Raw genomic sequence first — 26,555 nt, forward strand, 5'->3', positions numbered from 1 at the left:
TTGGAAAATCATAAGGAAGCTGGAGCACACAGAGAACCCAGCCACACACCAGGACAGCATGCAGAAACTGGAAAAGCACTCAGAGAGCGCAGACCTCTGCCAAGTAGCAATGGTTTCCTATACACCTATAGCTGAAACTCACACAATCTGGATCATTACCACATTTAAATTAATTGTTCCTTGGCAAGATACACCCCTCTCTTAAAACATTTCCATAAAATCCATTCCTGAGTTTTCAATTCCTGCTAACTTTTCTTAACAAACCAACAACGTAGTCACTGCTGTCACCCTCTGGTTTGCTGTCACAGACAGACTGACACAAATACAGACAGACAGACAGAAACACAGACAGAAACACAGACAGACTGACAGACAGAAGCACAGACAGACAGACAGACAGAAACACAGACAGACAGACAGACAGAAACACAGACAGACAGACAGACAGAAGCACAGACAGACAGACAGACAGAAACACAGACAGACAGAAACACAGACATACAGAAGCACAGACAGACAGACAGACAGACAGACAGAAGCACAGACAGACAGTAGGACAGAAACACAGACAGACAGACAGACAGACAGAAACACAGACAGACAGAAACACAGATAGAAACAAAGACAGAAACAGACAGAAACACAGACAGAAATGTTGTCTTGTTGATTACCTCAGCAAAGGGGGATATCAAACAGAGAGGAGTTGAAACCAGGATGTATTAAAGAATAAGCTAAAACTCTTTAGAAATTGAGATTCTCATAATTTTGCATCCCTTTAAATAAACAATATTTTGATAAAAAAAAATAACATTTTGAAAATAAACAGAGATACACCTAAAAGTATGTATCCAATTTTTTTATTTCAAATATTAATAATAAAAAACAAACAAACACCAGAATACAAAAGTAAAACATTTACAGAGCAAAGGGGTGGGGTCGTAGTTACAATACAGTATTAGCACCTTTAGGTCAATCGGTTGTAGCCACATCTATTTCTGTTAAGAACGCAGCTATCTTTATTAACAACATTTACAAAAACATACTAACTTACTGTTCACCAAAAAAAAAGCTGCAATGGAATGATTTAATTTAGAAACAACATTAAACATAGGTTTATGAGCGACTCCTGAAAAAAATGCAAATGAGTCATTTAAATAATGAATAGAAAATAATAATAATAATAATAAAGCTACACACGATGCACTGTACACTTCAGTCTTAAATGCTACATATGAACCAGACAAATAAAGCGTGTCTGTCACTGTCGAACAGTTTTCTTTCCTTTCGCACTCTCCATTCTGTCCTCGGCTCGACTAACATCTGACGAAGCACTTCCTCAGGTTTGTTGCTTTACTCTGTACACACCAGCAGCAGCTATAGCTGCAACCGTTGGCTTTTATTATCCCTCTGATAGTGATCTGATGTTTGAGCACGTCCAGACGAGCGCCGGCCTTTTGTTTTGTTTTACGACCATCTCTGGCGAGTTGCCATGGGACCAAGGCCCCGGGCCCCAAAGTCTAATCCTGTCCACTGTGTCGAAATTCCACAAGCCGGCTGAATCATTCCAGTCTCACCGTCGTACTCCCAAATGTTGTCATAGTCCACTTCCTGGTCATCTGGGTCCGTGGGTTCGAGGTAGGAATGGCGATCTAAAGAGGCGAGAGAAAAGAAAGAGTCGGTTAGTTTCCAGTTAACTTTCCCCTGATTGTAAAAACTTGGACAAAGTCCTAGAGCAGGTTTATTGCTGTCTTGTTTCAAACTACAACCTCAGAGTAAATCCTGTAGTGTAACATGCCTAACCTTCATCGTTGTTACTTAGACTAAGGTTCCCTTCTAATAATACATCATAATGCAAGTTGAGGAATGAAATCACATGTCAGCACCTTGTAGAGGTATTTCTTTTCAATAAAATCCTGTCAGTGGGTTCAGTTGTGTGCTGTCAGTCACAAAGATGTATATCATGTCTGAACGTTGATCTTAATCTTGGAACAAGGCACAATTAGGCCCCTTTCCAAGGGTACATTATGCACCCTTAATGCACCTTCACTCCTGTAACCCTCCAACATCTGTCAACTTGCTGAAAGAAGCTACAGCTCCAACAATCCAACCAGAGTACGTCCAACATCAAATAAGCCTTTTAGTGTGTCTAAGTGATGTTTTGTGGTGGTTTTTATGGTGCTGACTTCCATAAATCATGTTTTGTCTGCGGTTAGGCTTAAAGAGGATCAATGATTGTGTCTGTTTTTTTCGGACCAATCACAGAAAAGAACACCTTTGTCAACGCCTTTTATTGCGCACATGTTGTGCCTTGACCTTTTTCCCCTTTTGTGTTTCTAAGGCTACAGATTTTATGTCTTAGACCAACACAGATTAGTGGAAGGCAAAGATAAAATATTTTTAGAAATATTCTACAAAGCAAAATCTGGAAAGTGTAGCATGATTTTGTTTCTACTGAGCCTCACAGAGTTAACCCTTTAAAATTGGGTTCCTCAATTCCACTCCTTGATGTTTGGTGTCCTGCAAACCTGAATCAAATGGCTAAATTATCTCTTCCGTATGGTCAAGTTCCCCAGAGTCCTGCTATTTGACCTGATTATTTGACTCATGTGTGTTGAAGCAGAAACACATCTAAGTCTACGTTCACACAGCAGCTTGAACTGACCCAAATCCGATTTTTTTTGCCATTATGAGACCTGTATCTGATCTTTTCATGACAGTCTGAACAACACAGATCTGATTTTTTCCAATGCGACCCAGGCCACTTGGCTATGTGGTCCTGAATCCGATATGAATCTGATCTTTTCAAATGCGACCTGTCTCTAAAGAGCCAGGTCGCATTCATCAGACCTGTGCAGCATTAATACCCGACAAAGGTCACTATTCTGCATCTTGCTATGCAGAAGCACCAAGAAAAACAAAAACCATGGTGGCTGATATCACAGAGAGCAGGAATTATATTTAACCATATTGAAAATATTGTGTTTTTAAGGTATATAGCCAAATATATGCGACTTGTATGTGATCTCTTGTGTAAACTGCATTCATGGTGTTTGTTTTTCTTGCCGCTTCTGTGTAGCAAGAAGCAGAATAGTGACCTATGTCAGTTACTAATGGTGTTCAGGTTGAATGAATGCAACCTGATCGTTCACATGCAGGTCACATTTGAAAAGATCAGATTCACATCAGATTCAGGAGCACATAGCCAAGTGGCCTGGGTCGGATTGGAAAAATTAGGATCTCTGCCATGAAAAGATCAGATCCAGGTCGCTTTTGTGCAAAAAAAATGGGATTTGGGTCACTTCAGGTTGCAGTGTGAACGTAGCCTTACTTTCGCAGTTGCTTCTGCTTCTCATTTTTAGTGGCCGAATTTAATTAATTTAAAAAAAGTTCTTTATAATCCCAAAGGGAAGTTAAATGATTAAAACCAATAAAACACATGATGTATGTGCCTCAACTTGCACAAAATGAGTTGAAGTTCTAGAGAGTTTTGCAAACTTTGAGCACAGCTGAACTGTTGAGGTAAAGCAGGAAGAAAGGTTTCATAAGTCCGTACCTGGTGAGTAACCATATGGCATGTGAGAGATGTTCCTCTGAGAGCATGAAGGGAGAGGCATCTGTCAGTAGATGGGGAAACAGAAAAAAAGTAACTCCATGTGAAACTACAACAAACAACCATCATGGTCTTTCATAAATAGCATCTGTTCAAATATCGCTTCAGCAAAAGTATATAAACTAGCTCCACTCGCTCATAGTGCGCTGGCATTTCTCTTTGAAGCCCAGCGTTCCAGAAGCTAGAGTTTCCTGGGAAGTGTGGACCTCTGTGCTCCCTCACCTGCTCTTGAACTTGGCAGGGCATCGGCAGGAGCTTCAGCCTCGACACAGCCTCTGCTCTCTGCTCTTCTTCACTTTGAGGCATTTCCATGTCGAAGGACATAGCCTTGTTGTTGGCCAGGACCAGGCTTCTTCTGGTGCGTCTGCCCATGGGGGGAGTACGCAGCTGGAAAGAGGAGGGAAGTTGATGTGTGTCCGGTTGGTGGTGCTGGATCGGTTTGTTCCAGCTCTGCTGCTGAAAGAGACACAAACAGCTAAATAAATGTGCTCATACTCAAATATTGTTAACATCTAACTTTACATTTATCTTGTGAAAGATTTGAGAGAAAAGATTTCCAGCACTGACAATGTGCCTAGGTTTGTTGGTATCATTCTGTTAAGGTGTAAGAAGAAACTAAATATCCAGTGTCGTTGACCCACTTACCACTGGCCTGGCTTCCTCCAGGCTGAAGATCTCTGGGGTGCATGGCTCATCGTAGAGAGGAGACAAAGGCTGACGTGGGGCGCACAGGTCTGAGTGACGTTGGCTGGTGCTTAGTGGGTAGTTCAGGGACGTCTGCGGTGTGCTCCAGCTGTTAGACTGATCCAAACAGAATCAAAGTGTGTTTAAAAAAGCAGAAAGTATCAGGTGGATTTGCCTAATCTGAAAACAGGTTAGGTTACACTTTGTTTATAAATCCTAATGGGTATTAAGACATATGCATCATTAAGTTGATTGATCTTTCAACCCCACTTTGTATTAATCCCATCTGTTAACCCCATCAGATGAACCCTCCCATGAGCTTGCTGGTTTCTATTTCAGTTGCTTTATGGCATGTAAAGCTAGGCAACGGTTGCAAAGGGAGTATTTGATTATCGAGCTTGATGCCAAACTGACTTACCTTTATGAGTGGGGCTTTCTCCAGCCGTTGTGGGCTGGCGTGGTGCAGGGCGTAGTAGGGAGTGCTGTAGACCTGAGACAATGGGGAGCTCTCTGCAGGCTGCAGGTAGGAGCCTTGCTGCGGAGAGGAGTAGCGCAGCGACAGAGGTCTATGGTCACGATCTGGTCTGTTTTGGGAGGACACGCTGTTGGTCCTGCTGCCCAGGCGGGTTGTCTCGACTGAGGATGGGCGACTGGAGCTATACTGTAAGAAACAACAACCACATCCAGCAAGGAGAGTCAGCCATGAAACTTTTCCGACACCAGCAGGAGTGTTATTGCTTTTTTTATATATATATAACAAAGTCATTTTAGAATGGGAAAAACATCCACTAAATTAATTGGAAGATGGCTGGTTAAGGTCAAAAGTTTAGCAGCACATTACTTCTGGGCACTCTGCCCTCTTTTTAAGATAATTGGATCGGCGGGAGGATCCTCTCCTGGGGGAGTTTGGTCAGAGGATCTGATAATTCAGAGATCTTTAGGACTTCAAATAGAACCAAGAAGTTTACCATCAGACTTTTTCTGCTGATTTAGAACTTCAACAAGAACATCTGAAAGTGATTTTCCAAGTTTGGGCTTTCTGTCAGTATCAGGATTATTTGAGGCTTAACTCTTGTTTGATCATTTATTTGATAAAAGACTTAACTCACTTCACAGAAGTGCATGCCAACTCCATCATCATTATTTCTTATTTGTTTTATTAGTTCAATACTTTGAAATAGTTAATTTAGGATTTTCAATTCATTCTCTAATGAAAGCTTTGTTTTTATCCTTTCTGCTGCTCCCATTTTCAGGTGTCGCCATATTAAGTCATTGAGTTTAGCTCACAAAGTTTTAACATCCCTCCTGACGCAACTAGGATCCAAATCCCATAGGGACTAACAGTAAAAAGGTAATAGGTGTTTAATCTTTTACCAGAAGTAGATTCATAATTTTGAGGAAATCCAGATTAGAAATAGTCTAAAATAATCCAAGCGGTTCATGCAAATGCTTTTATTTGGATCTCAAACTATTTTCAAGTTTGCACTGGGCTATTATAGAGGCTGCGGAAAATGAATATTTACACAGGAAATTAAGGTAAGAGGTGGAACCCATAAACCACCGTGCTGTTTTTTTTGCATTGAAGCTGTTCAGCGACAGTAGAAATCTGCTTCGTTCAATTGTTAAATTGTCCTCTCTCACTTAAGCCATTAGCTTTATTCTCTAGGACCAAATTTATCTGAACTTTTGAAGATACAAATACCAAATCATAGCCTAAGTTTAATAACTTCTGGTATTTTGTTCATTTGCGTGGGAAAATGTTGCCTTACACAGAGAGGTTCGGCGTATCCAGGAGACATGGGGTTTTCCTCATGAACTGGTAGCTGAAGGTTTAAGGACCCGCGTCCACTTGGCGGCTGGCTGTATCTGACAGACTCCACTCTCCCTTGGCTGTTTCCACTCCATCTGTCAAACTTTGTCGTTTGCTGGAGACACAAAAATGCAATCTTTTACTTACATATAAATACACAAAACCTGGTTAAAATATTCTGTCTTAATTATCCAAGCAGGGCTGCAGGAAACAAAACCTCCTTATCTTCATTGTCTATAACTATGAAGTTCACTGATAAAGAAGCAAACTTGAATTAATCTAACCAGAAAATGAGGTTTCTTTATTTTCAGAATAACTGATTAATTCAAATTAAATTCAAATGTCAACTGTTGGTGTGGCCGAATTATTTGTCTGAAAATCTCCATGAATAAAACATCTAATCCCACAATCCTACCCTACAGTTACACAGAGTGAGGTTAGTAAATGGAAAAGTTTGAGAAATGTTTCATTTGTTATTCCTATGAATTTCTGCATGTTCTGTGACAGCCTGCAGGAGGGCATGTCATTTATCGATATTTAAAAAGTCTGACAGGGTAAAAAGGCCTCAGCACACGCTGCCCATAACCCTGTCACCACCCTATAGATCCATGTCTGCCACCAGTAGTTGAGCTGAGGGCAGATCTTTACAATAATGATCAGCTGTGGACAGCCTGACATCCATTTTTCTCTGTGAGAGAAAGCGAACAGCCTCACCTCTGTGTTTGTTGGCGTGTAAATGATGTCATAGACGGGGGGTGGGGGGCTGACAACAGGGACGTCAGCAGCTTTGAACTGCTGGATCCAGTCGTAGAACTCTGTCCTGTCCAAACAGGACACCACTATGGGGTTGATCAGCTTGCCTGTGAAGAGAGGATGGAGGAACAAAGCCCATCATTCGGTCTGCTTGCTCACTGGAATGTGCAACAGCATGAACATTATTCAACAGGCAGGAAAAAAAAAACCTTCTCATTCATAGAGGGGTTGCACTCTGTGACGCAAGAAGATTCAAGAGGGCCACTTAGCATGAAACAGACAACATAATGCACACTTATTAACATGTCAGAGTGCTACTGATTCAGCGCTCCTACCTTCAATCCTAAAGGTGTTGGGCTTGACGTCCTGACAGGGAGTGGTTACTGTAATCATGTTGAGTGGAAGTTTGCCCTGTAATCAGAGGAACACTTTAACATAACTGCTTTATGCAAACACATACAGAGTAATGGGAACACAATCTACAAGCAGAAGGCCATTAGGACGAGAACAGTACCTTATAGAAGAGCCCATTGCTCTCCTCTGATAAGAAGATTAGGGTCGAAGGGTACATCACCAGCAATCTGTCATCCTGTTCCTGTGAAGTAACGATAATAATGAAACACTTGCAGTTTTACTGTAGGTTATCATTTCATCATGCAATAAATTTCAAGTTTCAGTGTTTTTCTAGGTTGTTTTTAGAATATCTGATATTTGTACTGTCTACTTTAGAAATCAGCTGATTTCTTTCCTGTCTGTGTTGCAGGTTTAAAGAGATAGATCCATGTTATATTCAAATGATGCAGCCGGTTATACTGTGCCTACTGTGGAAAACCCTTTAAATGTAATCCTAAGTGTAAAATTTAAAGGTTTAAACAAGATGGACAAAAACCTTGGCAGATGTCTATCTGATGTCTAACAACCCAAAGTCATAATAGTCAAGGTAAACACAGCTTGGTATATTGCTGTGATGACAGCCCAACGTTAAAGATGTAGGGCAGAAGATGTAAAGAGTTTCCAGTCGGGGTAACTACCTGAAAATGGATGTAAAGTTATGTAGAAGTCAATAAAACAGTATTGTTTAAAATTATTTAAAATTGTTGGGATGTTTTTTTGTATTTTTTTTACATTACTTTATATTGGACTGCTACTCTGACAGGAAGATCATCAGTGCTACTCTGATTCTGACCTTCATTTCCATTAAACAGCTGTATAATTTAATGCTCAATGCAAATATTTCAAGATATAAGAATTGACATATGCAATATCTTTTTCATAAACCAGACAGAATTTTTCCAAGAATCTGGCAACCCCTACCATTTTTTTCCCCCTCAAATACAGATGGTAGCAGCAGCAATACTCTCAAGTGGAATATTCAAAACATTTTAATATATTAACAATTACTTGACAACAAAAAACAATGTGGTTAATTATGCACATTAATATACTGACATTAAAGATGATCATTCATGATCTTATTAGAACTAGATTTTGTGTTATATGAGGTAAAGAGAAAATTATGTGTCTCTGTAAGTCATCTAGGAGTCTTCAGTGAAATCATAGATAAATAACTATTTTAATAAAAAACTTAATAATCAATTTATGTAGATATTATTACTTGACAATATTAATTTTATACAGAATGATTGCTGATAAAAGTATGTAAGTAATGACAATGGAAAAGATGTTCGCCCCAGAACTCAAAGCTGAAAGAATTTTATCCACTATACCTTTTATCTAGAAAGCACAGATGTTTAAATGTGTCTATTTGTTAGCAAAGGCTGTAGGAAAGTATAGTTTGTCTTTATTTAGAAAATATAAATGTTTTGCTCATTAATTTTCCTGTTGAAGCAGTGTAGATTGACCCTGAGGTTCTGGCGCCTATCAACTTTCTGCCACCCCTCAATGTACATTGCTTAGTGCCTGGCCACACTTATAAGGATTTTCTTGCTATTCTTCTGCTAATCCCGATTTTCACTAAATGAAAAAGCATGGAGTGTTATCTTCTGCATGAAAAACATATTTTTTTCATACCATTTAACAGTGCTTTAAATTAAAAAAAGTCCTACACTGCAGCTTTATGGTTATGAAAGATAAACAGGTTTTAAAAATAATTCACAAGGGAACAAACCCTGAGAACTCCAAGAAAGATAATACATAGAGATCTGTAGCAAACAATGAAAAAGAATAACAGGGTTTATCATTTAATACTCTACAGAGTTCCCAGAGAGCTCTCAGGTCGAACCAGTTCACAGGGCATTTTAAGGTGCGGTGGACCAGCGGAGTTTATGTTTCCTTTCCCTTGTGGAGGGCGTGTCTCTGGACAGACAGCTGACATTCCAGCTGTGAGGTGAGTTGAGTCGCTCTGTGTGCCGAGCAAATGCCTCTCACACACCCAGGCCCTAAATCACTTCAATAGGGTTGCCGCCGCTTCCCATGAAGAATTAACTGATATTCATGCAAGACGTGTCAGGACTACTGCTTTGATTAACTGCTGCCTCCATATTTATAGTGCTCTTATCTGATTCTGTTTGCAGGAGTCAGACATGCTTGGCAGCTAGTTGCATGTAGCCAACTTTGTGGTCCTTAAACACTGTAAGGAGACTCTGAAGGACAAATATGGACTCCTCCCTTTTAATTCACCTTTTTGCATTGTGTTGAGGTAATGCAGAGTGTTGCGCAATTTAGAAACTATGTGAGTCACCTGGCTTTAGAGCTGATGTTATCCTCCTTTTAATCATGAGAAGAAAAAAAATCCCCACACTTTGGAGACATGTTTGTGTCATAAGTTACAGTCAGCTGTACAGTACGCTGTGTTTTTTGAGAAAAAGTGACCGGGAGCAGTGATTCACTCCTGATAAGGAGCGGTGGACTCGTACCTGGCAGGGCAGGTGCTGCACTTGGACTTTGGTGACGTAGGTGATGGGGCCCAGGCTGTCCCGCTGAGAGCCCTCCCACTCATAGATGGGCTCCCTGTTGATTGAGTTCCTCAGCTCCTCTCTTCCCTCTGACTTGTTCTGGTTTAGCTGCAGAGTACAAAAAAAAGATAAGGAAAGTGAGAAAGGATTACCAACATAGGATATTGGAGACAAAAATAGGATTCATAGTAAATTCATAATCCTAATTTGATCTCTTTGTTTCTGTTCTACTTCATAGCTAACCTTTTAAATCCTTAATTATTATTCTCTTCATATTATTAAGTTTTATATGTATAAATGTGTATATCTTTTGAATACGTGTATTTGCCACTATCACACACAAATGTCCCCCTTAGGGACATTAAAGGCATTCCTTATGTTATTTTTTCTTACCTGCTATCTTATTCCTGGAAGTTCCTGTTTCTCCCAAATACCTAAAAGTGGATGCCTAATTACAGCTTCCATTCAATTCACTAGAACCACTGGTGAGATGTGTTAAACATTTTAAAATAGCTGCATGTATCCCAGTTTAATCTCACAAAGGGAATAGCTACAGTTCTCTTTAGCTATGTTTGGGAGATTTCTTTTAACCCCCAAACCATCCGGCTGACTTTTAGTGCTTGATGAAGTTAGTTTCTTGTTCGGCCTTGTTTGTCACACGTTGAGTTGTTAATTTTTTTCTATCATAGAGCAGGTTTGGGCGAGTAGAAATTTTCCTGTTGCTAGGCACTGGCTATTTACCAAGGTATACCAAGTTTCTTTAAAAGTTAATTTTAACATAATACTATTCTGACATATAACTGCAAGGTTTAAAATGTTTTTAATAGGCCAGTGGAAGTGTAGGACTAACTCAGTATATATTCAAGCTTTGTGGAGCCCTTATCTCACCTGTTCCTGCCCACTGCCAGCCAGCTGGCCAAAACAAGGCCATTTTGCGAAAGTTTGCAAGTTATAAGCAGCATGTCTGTTAGGCAGCTGACTGCAGTATGCTTTCAATGACTTCAGTCTTTATAACAAAATTGGCATAGAGTCCTTTACTTCGGTTTTTTAAAATTCCCTGATACTGTACATCCAGGTTTGCCAATTTGAACCTCCTGTGAGATTGGGCTCCAGTTTAAAGTGGGTCAAAATGTAGTTCGAGCCTCTCCCAGTTAGTTTCAATGAGATCCAGCAGCGGCCTTACATGAGTCACCGCAATAACACACACATCCTGTTCAATCAGGAGTGGCTGGAAACAAAAGCTAATTTGCCAGTGAGATTTAAAGAAATACAGTCAAGTAATGCTTTTGAGTTAGGAAATCGACTTTTTGATTTGTGAAAGTTTTAAAGTTAAGCGGGGCACTCCTTTACTTTTCCCCTCTGTGACTCACTCTCACTCTGGTGTAATTTTCAGGTTGGACAGCGGTGCCTCCGTTCTGCTCGATGCTCTCTTTCAGAAGGCCAAACCACAGGTCCATTTCGTCTTGGGTGGCGCAGTAGACGATGATGGGGTTGAGGCTGACACCTGCGGGCAATGAAGAGCAAACAGGTCACCCAGGTTCATATTAGCTTCGGCAATAAAGGAACACGGCTTCTATCTTTTGTTTACTGCAGGTTGTGCAACAAATACAGTAAAAGTTAGCACATGTAGACCACATGTAAGACCATGAAAGCCCCTGTTGACCTGCTGTGTTTGGTATTTTAAAGATACCCTCCCACGGATTGCTCTTACCCAGAGGGGACGAACTGGGCCAAGATGATCCTAGCTTCAATCTCCCCCCTACATTTCAGTTCTACACATACCACAGATAACCACCAGAGATATTCTGTTTCATTCCAGCCTGTGGCTTTGTACTCTAATAGTCTGGAACCAAACCGCTGAACAGTGACCTCTCCTTGATAAGCAGTAGCTCGGCTCAGAGTTGTTTTTCTTTTACTGGCTCTCAATAAAGAACTCTTACTGGGAAAGGTTAAACCCTTTCACTCTTTTAAAAGGTTGTTTTTCTTCAAAATTCCAGCAAGATGTGAGCATTTAAACCACTGGTTAGTTTACAAAAGTTACAAGCTGTTGTTACAAGCAATTAACCATCATTAGCTCACTTTCACAGCCATGTTAATAAAAATGATGCCGGGGCTTCCAGGAATTCTTTCACATCCTGCGAAGCTGGATTTGCATCGTCACCTTCTAACTCCCCACCAACACTCATCTCACAGAGGAGTTCTACATCATATCTTCCCCCTGACTCAGAACTCTTTATCCTTACTTCCCCTTGATGTTTTTTGTCAATTTCCTGTAAACGGCAAGCAGGAGTTCTTACTGAAGAACACAAGCGCTGAAACACGATACTGGAATGTGAGAAGTTTGATCTGAGAAACTGCAGGGCTAGTTTACAATACAGGAACACCGAAGAGTTTAAATATTTTGACAGAATAGACTGGAGGCAGGTGGTAATGATAAGGGAAGCTGTATTACAGAAACCTTATACTGTCATGGTTGGGGTGGATTATCCCAAAGTGGCTTTTGTTTGCTTACTTTATTGTAAGGAAAACACTAAATACCATTTTCCTGCAGTTATTGACAGAGCAGTTGTTGGACTGTGTCATAGATTATGTGAAGCGAAGTGACAAGGTTAAGAGCTGTAGCCGGGCTTATCTGCATGACAGCTGAGCTGACTTTGGTGCACCTGTTGTCTAACAACAACCGCCCCACCACCCCTGCCTGACCGATGGGTGAAGAGGTCCTGGCTCTAGTTAGTCTGGGGATTGACTGGAGGTGAAGAGGTGACGAGGGTCGCCGCACTTTTGAATCACTGAAGCGGGGTAAAGCCTGAAAATAGTGCTCCCTCTGGGTCGATCCAGTCAGTAGAACACATTAAGTTGTACCAACACCATACTTAAACAGCCGCTATATGCACATTACACCTGTAAACAATATTAAAATTCAAAAAGATCTCCAGATCTGACTTCTAAACCCTCGGGATAATAACCAATAAAACAAACCCGATTATTATAACATACCAAGCACTCTGTGCCAACCCCTGCCTGAACCATTTCTTGTAAAGACAATCTTACCATTTATTTGGAAGGCATATTCCTCAGGTTGGCTGTGATTACAGTTCTGCTGCAGGTTGCAGATGGAAAGTTCCTTCAAAGGCAGAGTTCCCTGTGCAATGTTAAAAAAGACAAACATGTTAATACAGAAAGCTTTAAATAATCAGCTTCCAGGCTATATGTTTTGCAGTGCTGCATGTGAAGTAACACTGTGGAGCTGAAACATGATCCAGTTTAAAAAGAGGTACAGTTTCTGTAAAACACAGGGAAGAAGAATGGTGTTGTTCTACTGTCTTACCTCACTGTTAGATGTTTAAATTAAAATGCATTAGTAAAAGCACACACTATGTGTATTTTAAACTAAAATATATATGCATCTACTAGTACTACTACTATTATGGTTCTGAATGATAGTCTTTAACGTGTTCAAAATAAAGCCTTATCATCATCATACATGTTAAAAGAAACAAGGACAAAATGCTTATACTTTTATCACAGCAGTGCTCAATTTGTTTTGTTTTTCAGTAAATATTTTTCCAAGATCCACTACACTGACCAAATATAACTGCAGCAAGGAAAACTAGGACAATTAGTTTAAAAATGCAAGTTAATAATGGGATCCGTATGGAATTTGCAGATAAACGGGAAAGTTTTCATACTCTTGGCTTCCCTGCATCAGAAGCCTTTTGCTGATAGCAAAAAAAAAGTAGATTTTTACATTTGGCATTTGGAGTTCCATTAAAACATGCACAGGACTGTTCATTGTAAAAAATATTATGGGCAGACATGTTTATGTCTTTCCATGTTTCAACCTTTTAGTCAAATATAGCATCGCTTTCATTTACATGGCACTTAATTCATAATTTCCAGCCCAAGTTGCACTAAAAGTTGTGTTACACCAGTTAGAAGGCCATGGCCATAACACCCTCCCTTCTGTTTGCATTTTCACTCGGCTTGTTAAACATTAACAAACCAAACCCCATGATGCTGAGGTCAGACTGTGTATCTCAGCGATGAATCCCTGTCTGTATCCTTCTGAGCTCATCTGCAGTCTGACTAAGACTGCTTACAGGTGCGTAGCTGTCTCTCCTTAACGGGGAGCTGAGACCTTAGCATGCTCATTAAACCCATGATTAATGGCCGCTAACGCTTTACGAGACAGCTGAAACTTAATCATACTTTCTGTTTACCAACAACGTGCTGGTAGCCAGGAGGGGGGCACATCCAAATGTATGAGTTTAAGAAATCTAACTTTTAAATATGAAATACGAAACTTGGATCATGCGTCACTTTGGATTTAGAAGTTGGAAAAAAGAAGCTCACCTGATACGTTAGTCCAGTTGTGTTGTTGGAGACAAAATGAAGATGTGATTCGAATAGATCCAGGTAGCAGTCGTGTATATCCTGCACAAGAGTTGGAAAGCCAGGAATTATAGAAAAGGTTAACAAAAAATGATGCTAGTTTGTTTACTTTTCATTAGGTGATTCATAACATGATTGAGCTTAGCTGGATCCTTTCTTTACGTTAAAATACATTGTGTTCTTTTGCCATCATGATGCTTTTCCTTTCATCAATCTTTGCCCTTTGGTTTCTGACAGTGTTGTTGTGTCACAGCACTGAAAAATTACAGTTCCCACCGCAAGAAGCCGGCATGTCCTCTATCAGCCCGTGGGATCAGAGCAACTCTCTCTTACCCTGAGGTTCTAACTCTGTTGGGGATGTTTCACAACTGCAGCATAGGAGAGCATGTCCAAACACAAGCTTACAGTCTTGTTTGAGGAAAACTGGTGAGATTATTCACAACCAGCCACCACGTCAAAACCAAAGTGTGCTCTGAAAAGCTGTAGAGCAACATCCTGTTACTTTCCAGCTGTTTGGTTCAGATCTGGACTTCCCAGGCTTTGAACAGATGACTGGGAGGATGTGTCACTCTGGGCTTGGTCATTGTTACAAACCACAATGAGGATTTTACAGGTGATGTTTTGTTTTCCTTTGCAGTTGCTTTCCTGATATTTCATCATGCAGTCATTGCTAAATGAATTTCTTCCACTCACCTGACAGTGCAGGAACCGGAAGCGGACTTTGGAGCTATGAATCATTCGTCCAAAATTCTTCACATTGATGCTACTCTTCTTCCAGCCACTGACCGGGTCATAGGCGAACGGAGGGTCCCATTTTATGTTCTCTATCGTCTGCAGGTCCTTAGGAGACATTTCCTGCAACAAGCCCCAATGTTAGTGAAATATAAACAGAAACTGTTTTTATAATTGAAGATACTGAGAGATGTTTGCATGTAGCGCATGTTTTGTGTTGAACGGATGATTTATTGTTGTGCTATTGCTGTTTCAGTGGAGATGAAAGGGTTTCTTACCTTCCTTGGGGTGACTGTGCAAAGGATATTTATGATACTGTTGGATTTCTCCTGTCCCTCTTGGGGATTTTTCTTGCGAAACAGGCGACTGCTGCTCGAGAGACAAAAAGTATAACGGATGATTAGAGATTCACTGGAAAAAAATGCCTAGTTCATGTTATGGGCTGGTTTTCAGCCTGGCTATCATGTTGTATTACAGAAAAATCTGTCTCTTTAGGCCAGTGAAAGTAGCATTTCTGATCACAAAGTTGGCTATTTTCTTCAATAGTATTTCTTTTTTTTCCTAAATTATATAAGAGAATAAACAAAGATGAAACAAGCTATGTAAAAGATCTTGAGACATTCTGTGATTTAAGCTACAGAAGAGTGAGAGAGAGCAAGACTCTCAGGAGAAAACAGGAAGGCTGACCAGAGTACAGCAACATTTTTAACAAAAAGCTGTTGATGCGTTTAAATATAATATTCTATTATGATAGAGTTGCTAATTGGTGAGAACGAAGCTGAAAACCTTTGGAACCCTTATGCTAACCATGCTAACGTGCAAAAGAAAGCTTAACTACATAACCTCTGAATTAATTAGCAATTTAGATATTCTGAATTATGATTCTTCGTCTGAAAATAGCACATACAACATAAAATTGCAAGTATTTAGTTTTAAAATTGGTAAAATGCCAATCCTTGATATATCTGGAAAATATTTTAACCACATTGCGACATAAGCTACATTAAGACACAAAGCAGTTTAAGGTAATTTTGCATGGATAAACTGCAAGGTTCAAACATCGGCTCCATAATCATTTTGCCTTTGTCAGAATAATCTTCCTATTAGAAAGAACAATGTCCTACGTTTGGTGGAGAGAATGCATGTAAATAGCAACAGTCCAATTAAAGTGCTGCTGCAGATTACTGGATGCTAATCATGTTTTGTGTCTCTTCTCTTAAAAGTCAATCAAAGTTAGTAGTTTAGCCTTTATTCCATCAATGACAGCCATTTAAAAGATAGGACAATCAGGTCTTGTGCCTCTGATGGTGAGCATATGCATAGGAAAATCAGCTCTCAATGCAGCCTTTTGTTTTACATGTCGCTCATCTGTTACCATTACTGTCACATTTAATAGGGAAGCACCCTCGCTGCAGAGATAAAATCCTGGGGCTACTTTTACACTGTCAGCTTGTGCTTTATCTGTTTATCTGTACACATGTGTGCCAGTGTCCTCGCCTTACAACAACGCAGGCTTTTGTTTGCATGGTGGGAAACACGGTCTGTCTATTCAGGAAGTCCAATTCCAACAATAATCATTCACGGCTGTCAAGTGAATGATAGTGTTACTTTTTTTAAATCTCTTTTATTTTAAAGGGACTTAAAAAGTATGAAAGGTATGAAAGCCACCCAGTGTCATGCAACCTTGCAGTTGCAAAGGGAAAGAGGTATGCATTGTAGATAATAGACAGGTAGTAATAGGTTTGCACACCCAACATTCCCCAGGTCTCTGCTGCTGTATTCAAAAGCACTGGCTCTCATTCTTTTTGGGGAATACCTGAGCCTCACCTGATTCAGTGACACAAAGAGTGAGAATGCAACAGGAAACCTGAATCCTATTAGGAAGGTCACCAATCTGTTCCTGTTAAAGCTGCTTAGATTTTTTTTTACTTTTTTTAGCATTTTCTTTAGTGACCCATTAGTGAAAACTAGACAATTAACTATATATCACAGGACTTAAAGTGCATCTACTCAGGGTTAATCAGAATCAGATGTGACGGTTCTGCAAAGTTGGGACATGCCCAGACATTCAATCAAAGAGGGCTGCAAGAAACTACATAGAAAACCAAAATATAATCCACTTATTTTTGCTTTTAAAGAGGGCAGGCCCCTCACTATACAATGATTTAATATAAATGGAGTAAAAAAAAAAAAGAAAAGCAAAGAAAAATGTTTTTTTCTTAGTTCAGTTATGATTAAATGACTTTAACCCATATATTTCTTTAACCTAAAACAGATTTACTGACAGCTGGGAGATCATCTTCACAGGGATGTTAGGAAGAGGCGAATGGTAACTAGATCACTGACACTTGTGCTCTGTGTCCATCCAGTATTACCATATGATCCAGAACCAAGCCTCACAAAATTCACAACCCCTCCTGCTCAAACCGTCAGATACCAAGAATCCCTTCCAGCTGATATCATTAGTCCAAACTGACCAGGTGCAGTGAAGGACATGACATGATCTCTGAGAATAGGTCTATGGTGACAGAGTTTAGGTGAGCTCTTCTTACCTGTTTCGGCGAATGAAGCTCTTGCTGGAGAACCTGAAGTTGTGTTGGGGCACACATGAAATGCTGCTCCCCATGCTGCTCTACTGTGAAGGCAACTGTAGCCTACTGTCAGTGATGGAGGGGTGGAATCCAGAGAGCTGTGTGCTCCCTGCAGAAGTCAGGCTGGTACTGTGAGGGCTGGGCAGGGAGAGAGTTGATAAAGTCAGTGTGTGTGAGTGAGTGTGTGTGTGAAGGGGGAGGAGTTCAGGGCTGTGTCACAGCCTGGCTGCCTGGTGAATAACCAGCAGGATTCACACTCCCTGTGAGCTGCTGCCTCTGTCTGCTGAATCAATCCCTGCTACAAAGGGGGGCTCGGCTAGAAGTGTGCCGTTTCACACCTCTCAGGGGCCAAATGGAGCCCATTGTTGGGTCCCCAGAGCCACCAGACATTCAGTGGCTGGTGTGTGTCAATCACAGGGGGAAAGAGGGACTTACCGATGGCATGCCCAGACATGAAAACACATACGCACTTGGGTTTTCTATTTATTACCGGCCTTCATCTCATAGGTGTCATTTTGAAACACAGTATCTGGGGAGTTTCATTCTACTCCAGGGTGTTTTTTTTTTTCTTAAGCACGTAAATGTTTCCATCCTATTAACTTTTTCACAATTTGTCTCATTATAAACACAGCTTGATTAAGAAATTATTCTGTTGACCAACACAACAGCAGATACTGGGGAACTATAAAGGAAGGACTAAATGATTAACAGGAAAATGCTTTTATCTTGGGTTAAATCAGATAGGTTGGAGGCTTTCTGGGAATATTAGTTTCCCACCTTTCAAAATGTTCATCATCCCGCAATGATGTTTCCATAACACCATTGAGATGAATGTGCCTTGTCACCTTTCCATAATACATTATGTTTTATGTGCTTTTTTCATATTCAGCGTTTTTCTGTGTCCCTTCCAATTTGTCAGAAAATTTAAATTGTAGATTTCATGACTCCTTTACTCTTTTCCTCTAAGCTTTTCATAGCAGCCATAATAATAATTTAACTTTATTGATTTCACATTGGAGAAATTTTACCTCTGCAGTTAACCCGTCCCCTTGGGGAGCAGTGGGCTGCCATCGTGGGGCGCCCAGTGAAGCAGTGTGGGGTTAAGGGTTTTGCTTAGCAACCTTAGAGTGGCAGTCTGTGGGAGTGGGGCTCAAACTCAAAACCTCGGGATTCCAAGGTCTATGCCCTAACCCTTGCCACCCCCCTAAAAGTGAACAGCTAATTGGTTTCCCATCAACTATTTTTCCAAACTGAGTTGTTGATCTTTGTGACTCCTCCAAAGTTACTACTAGTGTTGCGCCGATGCCATTTTTTGGCCCCGATACCGATACCTGGCTGTGCAGTATCGGCCGATACCGATACCATAATAATGTAAAATAATTGCCATCATGGCTTTGTCAAGCTGCTGCCTACCTTTGTGAAGCAGGAAAAAATCTAATACAAAGTGAATCCAGTAGAACTTTTTATTACCTACCAGGAGTGGGTGACAATAGTTGAATAAACTTATGGCTCTCAAAATGGTATCGGTGCCCTATTTGTTGGTACTTGCCGATACCGATACCACCATTTTAGGGCAGTATCGGGGCCCCGTCCGATACTGGTATCGGTATCGGTGCAACACTAGTTACTACAGGCTTTTTGGAAACTTCCTAATTTAATGTTGTCATGTGCAGAGAATTGTTTTTTTTTCATATCTCCAATATCCATTTTATTTGTTTGTTTTTTTTTATTATTTATTTATTATTTTTAACCAATGCATTGAATTAAAATGCAAATAGGAAATAGCTAAATGTCTTCAAAACATTCTCCCTGACCTGTTTGGTCTTCTTGAAGTTGCTTGTTCACTCAGAAAAAAAACCTTTTGAGGTTAACAGATAATGGCTTAGTATATACTGACTTTAAATCACATATAAGGGAGCTCTCTTGACTTAACATCTTATGGTAACTAGTTGCAACCGATTTATTTAGGAGCATTAGATTACAAAGCATTGATAAGAAATTAATGTACAATTTTTAAAAACAGTCATCACCAATTACATTGAACATTGTGTTTCTGATGTGATCCAATGTGACATAGCTTAGGGTTATGAATGCTGTTCTAAGGCACTGTAGATATAAAACTTCTAAAAATGTTATCATAAATTGTTTTGGTTCTAATATCAACAATGGAGTAATGTAATTTAAAAACTCAAAGGTCAGATTTTCCAGAGGGATAGTGTATGCAAACGCACCTTGTTTGCATGTGGATAGCTTTATACAGTAGCTGGATAGAGGATAGCTTAACCCACAAAAAAAAAAAAAAAAAAAAAAAAATCAAAGCATTTATTTTCAGCCTATTGTTTATTTCCTGGGGAATGAAGTAAATACAAACATTTCATAATATTAGTCTGTTTCTTGTCATCTGAAACTTTTTACTCCCTCCTTCTCCACACTAATAATAGTCTCTAATTTGCATTTCTGATTAGACAGAACAGAAAAGGTTGTTTTGGAAGAGCTGATCCCTTTAAATGGATCATGTTCAAATGATTTTTATCGATCAGATAGCTCAGAGAGTCACGGTCATGCTCGCTCTGCTCAGTATTTAGGTCACTGTCTTATGGAGAGCTGTGCTACATTTTTGTCATTGCTTGAAATGCATGCTGCGGTTTGTCAGTTAATTTCAACCAGTTCAACCTGTTGCTGGGTGAAAATTGATACACCTGAGGCTCTAACAGACACAGGGGTGTTAACAGAAGAGCCTTTGTCAGTGCTCGACTGCATTCTTTAAAACTGCATTTGGTAGTCAAATTTTTTTTTGATCTACACATGAGATGAGTTTAATTTCTAACTTTCTGCATTCTGTTCACTGCAGGTCACCTTTTGATAGACAAAGCTTAACATTTATGCTTAAATAAGTATTTGCTTATTGACAGATTTATTACACTTTTGCTTTTTTTTTTGTTCTGTTGAGATGCTTTACTCCCGATAGAGCCTTGTCCAAATTTCAGATGACTCCCTGATTCAACAAAACTGGATCTAATGACTGGACTTCCTCATCAGGATACAAACATTCAGCTCCTCAGAGGCCTACTGGAGAATGTGGAATGTTAGAGTATGTTGGAGAAAGGATGCATCTACAGTACAGGTTTCAGGATCGAGCCTCTAGTGGATTGAACTCAGGCACCTCTATAGGAGACAATCAGCCCAATTTTGATATCAAACAAGAATAACCTGATTAAATACCTAAAGTAGTTGTTTTTCTTTTCAAATAAAGGCATTTGAGCAAAGAAAAACGATCTAAATCAACGTACATCTATTTAAAAAATACATAAATTTCTCTACTCACTAAATTACTAAATTCATCAGATAAACCATTTTAATACAGTTTCACAAGCCACACCAAACCTGATTACTGCTACAGTGTTAGAATCAAGACATCATTTTATTGGTAACCTTCTGGAAACTTAGAGTACCGGTATACTGAATTAAAAAAAACACAACAACGTGGCCCATCTGAAAAAAACAAAGCAAAATTATAAACAAAAAAAAGAATAAAAAATGTCATTGACATCAGAAAGTCTCAGATCAGTTACAATTAAAATGACTCCAAGAACGAATAAACAACTTATCAAGGAGGCTACAGAAAAACTGGCAGAGCAGGTTTACCTTAACTAAGGTCAGTGTTCAGGATTAAACACTAATACAGAGACTTCCATCCATGGTAGAGTTACAATCTAGAAATCTTTTTTTTTTAAAACACACAAAGGTACATCTTACTTTTTTCCAAGATATTCCTTCATTATCCTCAATAGTTCTAAGAAACATATCTTGGCTGAAGGAACCTTTCTGGGAGTGAAGAGAAAAAATATGTCTACAGTCAAGCATGGTGTTGGTAGTATGATGGTTCTCAGCTGCTTTACTGCCATAGAACACAACTTTCCATCCAGCCATCGGTAGGGGACCTTAAACTTACTGTCTGTTATGCAGAAATACAAAGATTTAGAAGCAAGTTCTTTTTCACAAAAATCACTTTTATATATTAAGGTTTAATATATAATTTATATATTAATGTTGCATTTATATAATAAAAGCATTTGTTCAATGACCACAGATTTTATCTTCAAAGTTACCAAGATCAGTATTTGTGTGTTTGGGAGAAAAAGAGGAAGAAAAACAAAAACATTCAAGTCTTTTAACAGCAAACTGATATCTTAATGTTTTTTCACACAGTGGGATTTTTTTCTGACACCAAGAGGAAAAACTTGCTGTAACTTATGCTAAATGTTTCCAACTATGCTTTCCAGTTATGTTGCATTTTGTTATCGTTATCAAAAAGAAAGTAAAAGTAAAAGCCCTTAATTTGTATTTTCCATCCCAGTGTAGAACCTTAATAAAGCCTTAATATGATGACACAAAATTAACATCAACAGGTGTAATAATAGTAACGTGGTGGACACAAAAAAACAATAATAAAAAAAACTATTTCTTAGTTTTCTAATTAAAGATATCTCATAGGATGTGTCGCAATAACAACAACATTTGAACCTTTGAATTTTCACTAAATCCAAAATATCTTGATAAATTTCAACAAATCAAGACAGGTCCAGTGTCACACAGTGGTGATATTAACAATACACATTAAGTTACTAAAACCCCAGAGAAAATAAAAGTGCACTTGAACCAAACACTAAAACAAAGAGGAATCGATAAAGACTATCTCTGTGTTCCTCTACGTGCAAAATGTCACAAAGAGTTAAAGAAAAATAATGTTTAAATGTGGTTGAAAAGTACAAAGGAAACAGCTAAAGAACATAAAGTGTTAAAGGAGAGTTTGACTAAATACTAAAACAATGAAGGAAAAAAAATCAAAGAAGCACAAACAGTGACAAAAACATTTGCTTTAACCAGATCCCTATTTGGAACCTGGTTTATTAACAGATACTGACACATTTACAAAGTTCTGTCACATTTTAATTGATTACTGGTTCTAAAGTAGTTAGGAAAATAACACTTAATGGTGTTTTTTGTCACTTTCACCTTAAGTATAATCACCAAATTTCATTGACGTATTTGAAGAATACGTGTTCATAAAACTCAGCCTCAGATGAAATTCAGCAGAAAAGCTGTGTATTCATTAACACACCTTTGAACGGAGCTGTTAATACAAAAAAAAAAAAAAACTGCAAGACATCCCCACCCTAGCATACAGAAAAAAATAACAAAAAGGAAAACCAATGACTCACTTATCTCTCAGCTCATAGTTAAAGAAGCCAAAAATGATGGGTAATGATAATGCAAAGTAAGTTTCAGTTGGCTGTTTCTAGTCTGTGCAAAAGATTTTTTCCAAAGAATTGCATGAGTGCACCGAAAGTAAAGGCTGGCAGGCTGGCAGGCTGAGGCAAACAACCCTAAAGATGTGCCAAGAAAATTCTAATTACTAGTTCAAGTTACATCTGATATCTAAAAAGAAAGTTTTGTTAATCATCCGTTTAATTTCTGCAAATGTGGGTGAAAGTTAAACCCAAACTGAAGTATACGTGTTGTAGTTACAGGCTCAAGAAAAGTTGGGATATGCAATTTGGCTTGGTACTGTTATTATCAATACAACTTTTTAAATATTTTCTTTTTCATTTTAATATGTGTTTGTATATTTAAAGAATATGTCCACAAATAGATTTTAAACGTCACTATATGTGATGCTAATAAATGAGATGTTAATAAACCAGCAGTTCTCCCTTCATTCTGTGTGGCCTTTCCTTTTAAAGGGTGAACTTTAGAAGGCATTCTTAAATATTACATGAATAAAAAGAGAATAGAACAATATTTACCTGACATAAGCATGTTTGTTTTAGCTCTGTTAGCCTAACAGACTGTTAAAAGATCAATTAGTGCCCTTTTTTTTATCATATTAATGAATAACTCTTGTTTTACCCACACCCTAATGTTATATCAGAAGAGTGTTAGTGAAAAAACATGCTGGATGTTAATTAAAGGCATATTTTGGATTTCTGAAAGTATGTTTCATGATTTTTTTTTTTTATCAGAGCACAGAATCCTGTATTCCTTTGTAGAAATTAACTATCATGGCAGAGTTAGCCACAGATTCATCAGTTGGAGGCTGAAGTCCTCTTTAAGTAAATCCAGTGTTTAAATTGTATTTACAGTTCAGATGATCTCGATCACCTCGTAATAAGATATCGTTTTCTCCTCACTTTCTGGATTTAATCAGATTAAATTCTTTCTGTAGGTCAGTTAGTGAGGCCAAAATTATTTTTCTTTGTTAAATTCCAGAATACTGACACACACACACACCCACCCACCCATACTAGGTTATCATGCCTACAATTCAGGAAAGTCCAGATGGTGATTTGTAAACGTCTCCTATTTTGTTTCACAATATGTGAGGTTCATAGAACATCTGTGGATTTCTCTAAAGGCAACACCTTAAACACTTTACTTCCTTGTTTGACATCACTGGAAGTGAAAAAGAACACTGCCAATAACAGAGAATCATGGATCTCCACAGAGCAATCCTCCATATGCCTGCTTTATATATCAATTAGTAATGGGACGTGATTCACATTTTCAATTACAGGGTCTGTAGTTAATCACATCTTAATTAAAAAAAACTTATATCAATAAAATAAACCACCTTTTCAATTCAAAAACCATTTTTATCCTCAATTAATGGATGTTTATATATATTAGCACAACACCACACATATTTATTATTTTTAATCTAACTATTTAAGTTATTAAACCATCCTATTGGTTTAAAGTTTGCATATTTTATACAGTTTCTGTGAAAAAATACCACTTTAGAAGTGTGAACAGTCCATGAACATTAGTTTAACTTCTAATAGTCAGAACTATGACAGTTTAGCTCAGCATAAAGCATTGCTTTTAGGTGCTAAACAGTTACTATATCTGCAATTAAAACAATTACAGTACCACTGAGGCTACTGTTTCTCATTAAGCCAGTTACTAACACATATGATCCACGTTCCTGATCCTAGCACCTTCCTACCTGCCAGCTCTATTCAGATGCACTTATTATGGTGACGGCAGACGCACTTCCGCTGTAGTCTAGATGTCCATAAATATTTGAGGTATTTGGATCAAGCTATCGTTTTTTAGCTTGGTTATCTCCAATGGACCAACGTCTGCGATACCACTTGTGTATGAAGGTAAATTTCTGTCTTTATTATTCAGGTGAAAAAAGGTTGCTTCAATCAAAAAAATATATTTTCAATTAAAAACACCTTCACCTCAATAAAAAGAACTTTTCAATCAAAGAAAAAAGTATTTGAATGTAAAAATATAGTTCTGGCTCTATTTTCATTACAAAGGTACATTTATTTATTTATCATACAATTAATTTCCTGTTGGGGTTAATAAAGTGTTTTTGAATTGAATTGAATGTATCTGTTCAAATGACTAAAATGTTAGTATAATCATCCAGTCATCATATTTGTTCTTGTTCTGAGAGATGAAAAAATTAGACCTAAAAGGCCACTTAGGATAAAACCAAACATCTCACTGCTAAATTAAACCCAGATTATATTTTAATTTGGAGATAGATGATTTTTGAGCTGAATACTTAGAAACATGTCTAGTGATTGGATTAAAACCAATATTAAAATCTTTTGATCATAATAACGTTACGCTTGGAAGAATATAGGTGACCCAGTGGGCAAAAGATGTCAATTAAACATCAATTTAACATCAAACACCGATATCAAATTGTTATCAAAATTTGGTCAAAAAACGTAAATCAAATTGACATCAGTCCTTTGACATCAATTTGATGTATGTCAAATAATGATTTTATTTATGTCATTTTGACATTATTTCAATGTCAAGCTTTTGTAAAATTTCACTCAAATAATGATATTGATGTTATTTTGACATTGTTTTTAAGTCAAACATTTGAAAATAAAAACATTTAAAAATATGCACAGACGGAAAGATTCTGCAACGTTTTGTATTGCAAACAGACTTGGCTTCATTTGTGAAAGCCCTTTGGGAAACTCCTCCAACTCCCATTGTCATTGTGAACACTGCATTTATGCCTCACCCGTGCAAGGGGGCAGCCCTCAATGGCGCCCCAAGGGAGCAGTGTGGCGGGACGGTACCATGCTCAGGGAACCTCAGTCATGGAGGAGGAGCGCTGGTTAATTACTCCCCCCACCAACCTGGCGGGTCGGGAGTCGAACCGGTAACCTTTGGGATCCAAGTCTGACACCCTAACCGCTCTCCCACGACTGCCCGACATGTACTTAGATAAATGTGCGGTCTCACGGGACCTTCATTAGGATTAAAAAAAAAAGTTCCTTTGAGAAGGAAATGGCCTAAACAAACCCAATTCTGTTTGAAATACAAGACAGCTGTATTGCAGTTCTGCAGTGTTTCATGCATGGCCTTTAAAATAGCAATTCTGTAAAGTATATTGTCAATAGTTCTAATATTAATCATTTTTGGATCATCTAAACTAAGTTGATGTTCTACAATTGCTATTTTTTCGGGTTGCAAAAAAAAAAAATTTTTTTTATAAAAAATAAAATAAAATAATTGGTAATTCAAAAATGTTTTTTGAAATATAATGCATTTCCCCACTTTTGGTGGTCAAATGGTGCATGTATTTTCAGCATGAATAACACAACCAAGATTTTAATAGCTTCATGCTTGTTGCAAGTCCCTTATCCCAAGATGCTTTGTGACATCAATATGACATCAATTCAATACCTTATTCCCAGACATCAAATCAACGTCAATTTGATGTTAAGTTTTTGTGCAGAGATATTGTTTTAAGTTCAAATATGTTTATTAGCAATATGAGGCAGTATTTGGATGCTAGATTGATTTATTGGTTGGACCTTTTTACAACTATAAGCTTCTGTAGAATAATTATCATGGAAGTCAAAATCTTGACCAATCTTCAACATCAAATTGATGTAACGGTGCCCACTGGGGAGGGGAAGCTTGTCTGAGGCCATGGTGAAATATCAGGGGCAGAAGCTGAATAAACATTGATTTGAGCAAATGAAGCAACTTCTCTAGACATCAGCCAGGAAGTTCAAGCTTTGGTG

At 38.4% G+C, this 26,555-nt stretch overlaps 1 protein-coding gene across 2 annotated transcripts; it reads right to left on the bottom strand.

Annotated features, from left to right (window-relative positions):
- Positions 1 to 895: 895 nt before the first annotated feature.
- Positions 896 to 17,625, bottom strand: plekhn1 (pleckstrin homology domain containing, family N member 1). 2 transcript variants are annotated; one of them, XM_038305927.1, is made up of 16 exons: positions 17,449 to 17,625; positions 15,175 to 15,265; positions 14,858 to 15,019; positions 14,126 to 14,206; positions 12,824 to 12,914; positions 11,143 to 11,276; positions 9,734 to 9,880; positions 7,372 to 7,452; positions 7,193 to 7,268; positions 6,819 to 6,964; positions 6,064 to 6,219; positions 4,713 to 4,955; positions 4,256 to 4,411; positions 3,833 to 4,063; positions 3,554 to 3,614; positions 896 to 1,649 (listed from the first exon to the last, which is right to left on the bottom strand). In XM_038305927.1, the coding sequence occupies exons 1-16, from the start codon at positions 17,520 to 17,522 to the stop codon at positions 1,465 to 1,467; spliced, it is 2,115 nt and encodes a 704-aa protein (XP_038161855.1). In that variant the 5' UTR covers positions 17,523 to 17,625; the 3' UTR covers positions 896 to 1,464. The 2 variants fall into 2 exon arrangements, with proteins under 2 accessions (XP_038161855.1, XP_038161853.1); XM_038305925.1 differs by having other exon boundaries at positions 3,833 to 4,066.
- Positions 17,626 to 26,555: the final 8,930 nt, after the last annotated feature.

This window comes from Cyprinodon tularosa, unplaced genomic scaffold, assembly GCF_016077235.1.
Source record: "Cyprinodon tularosa strain WSP-4 unplaced genomic scaffold, ASM1607723v1 ctg57, whole genome shotgun sequence".
Classification (NCBI taxonomy): Eukaryota; Metazoa; Chordata; class Actinopteri; order Cyprinodontiformes; family Cyprinodontidae; genus Cyprinodon; species Cyprinodon tularosa.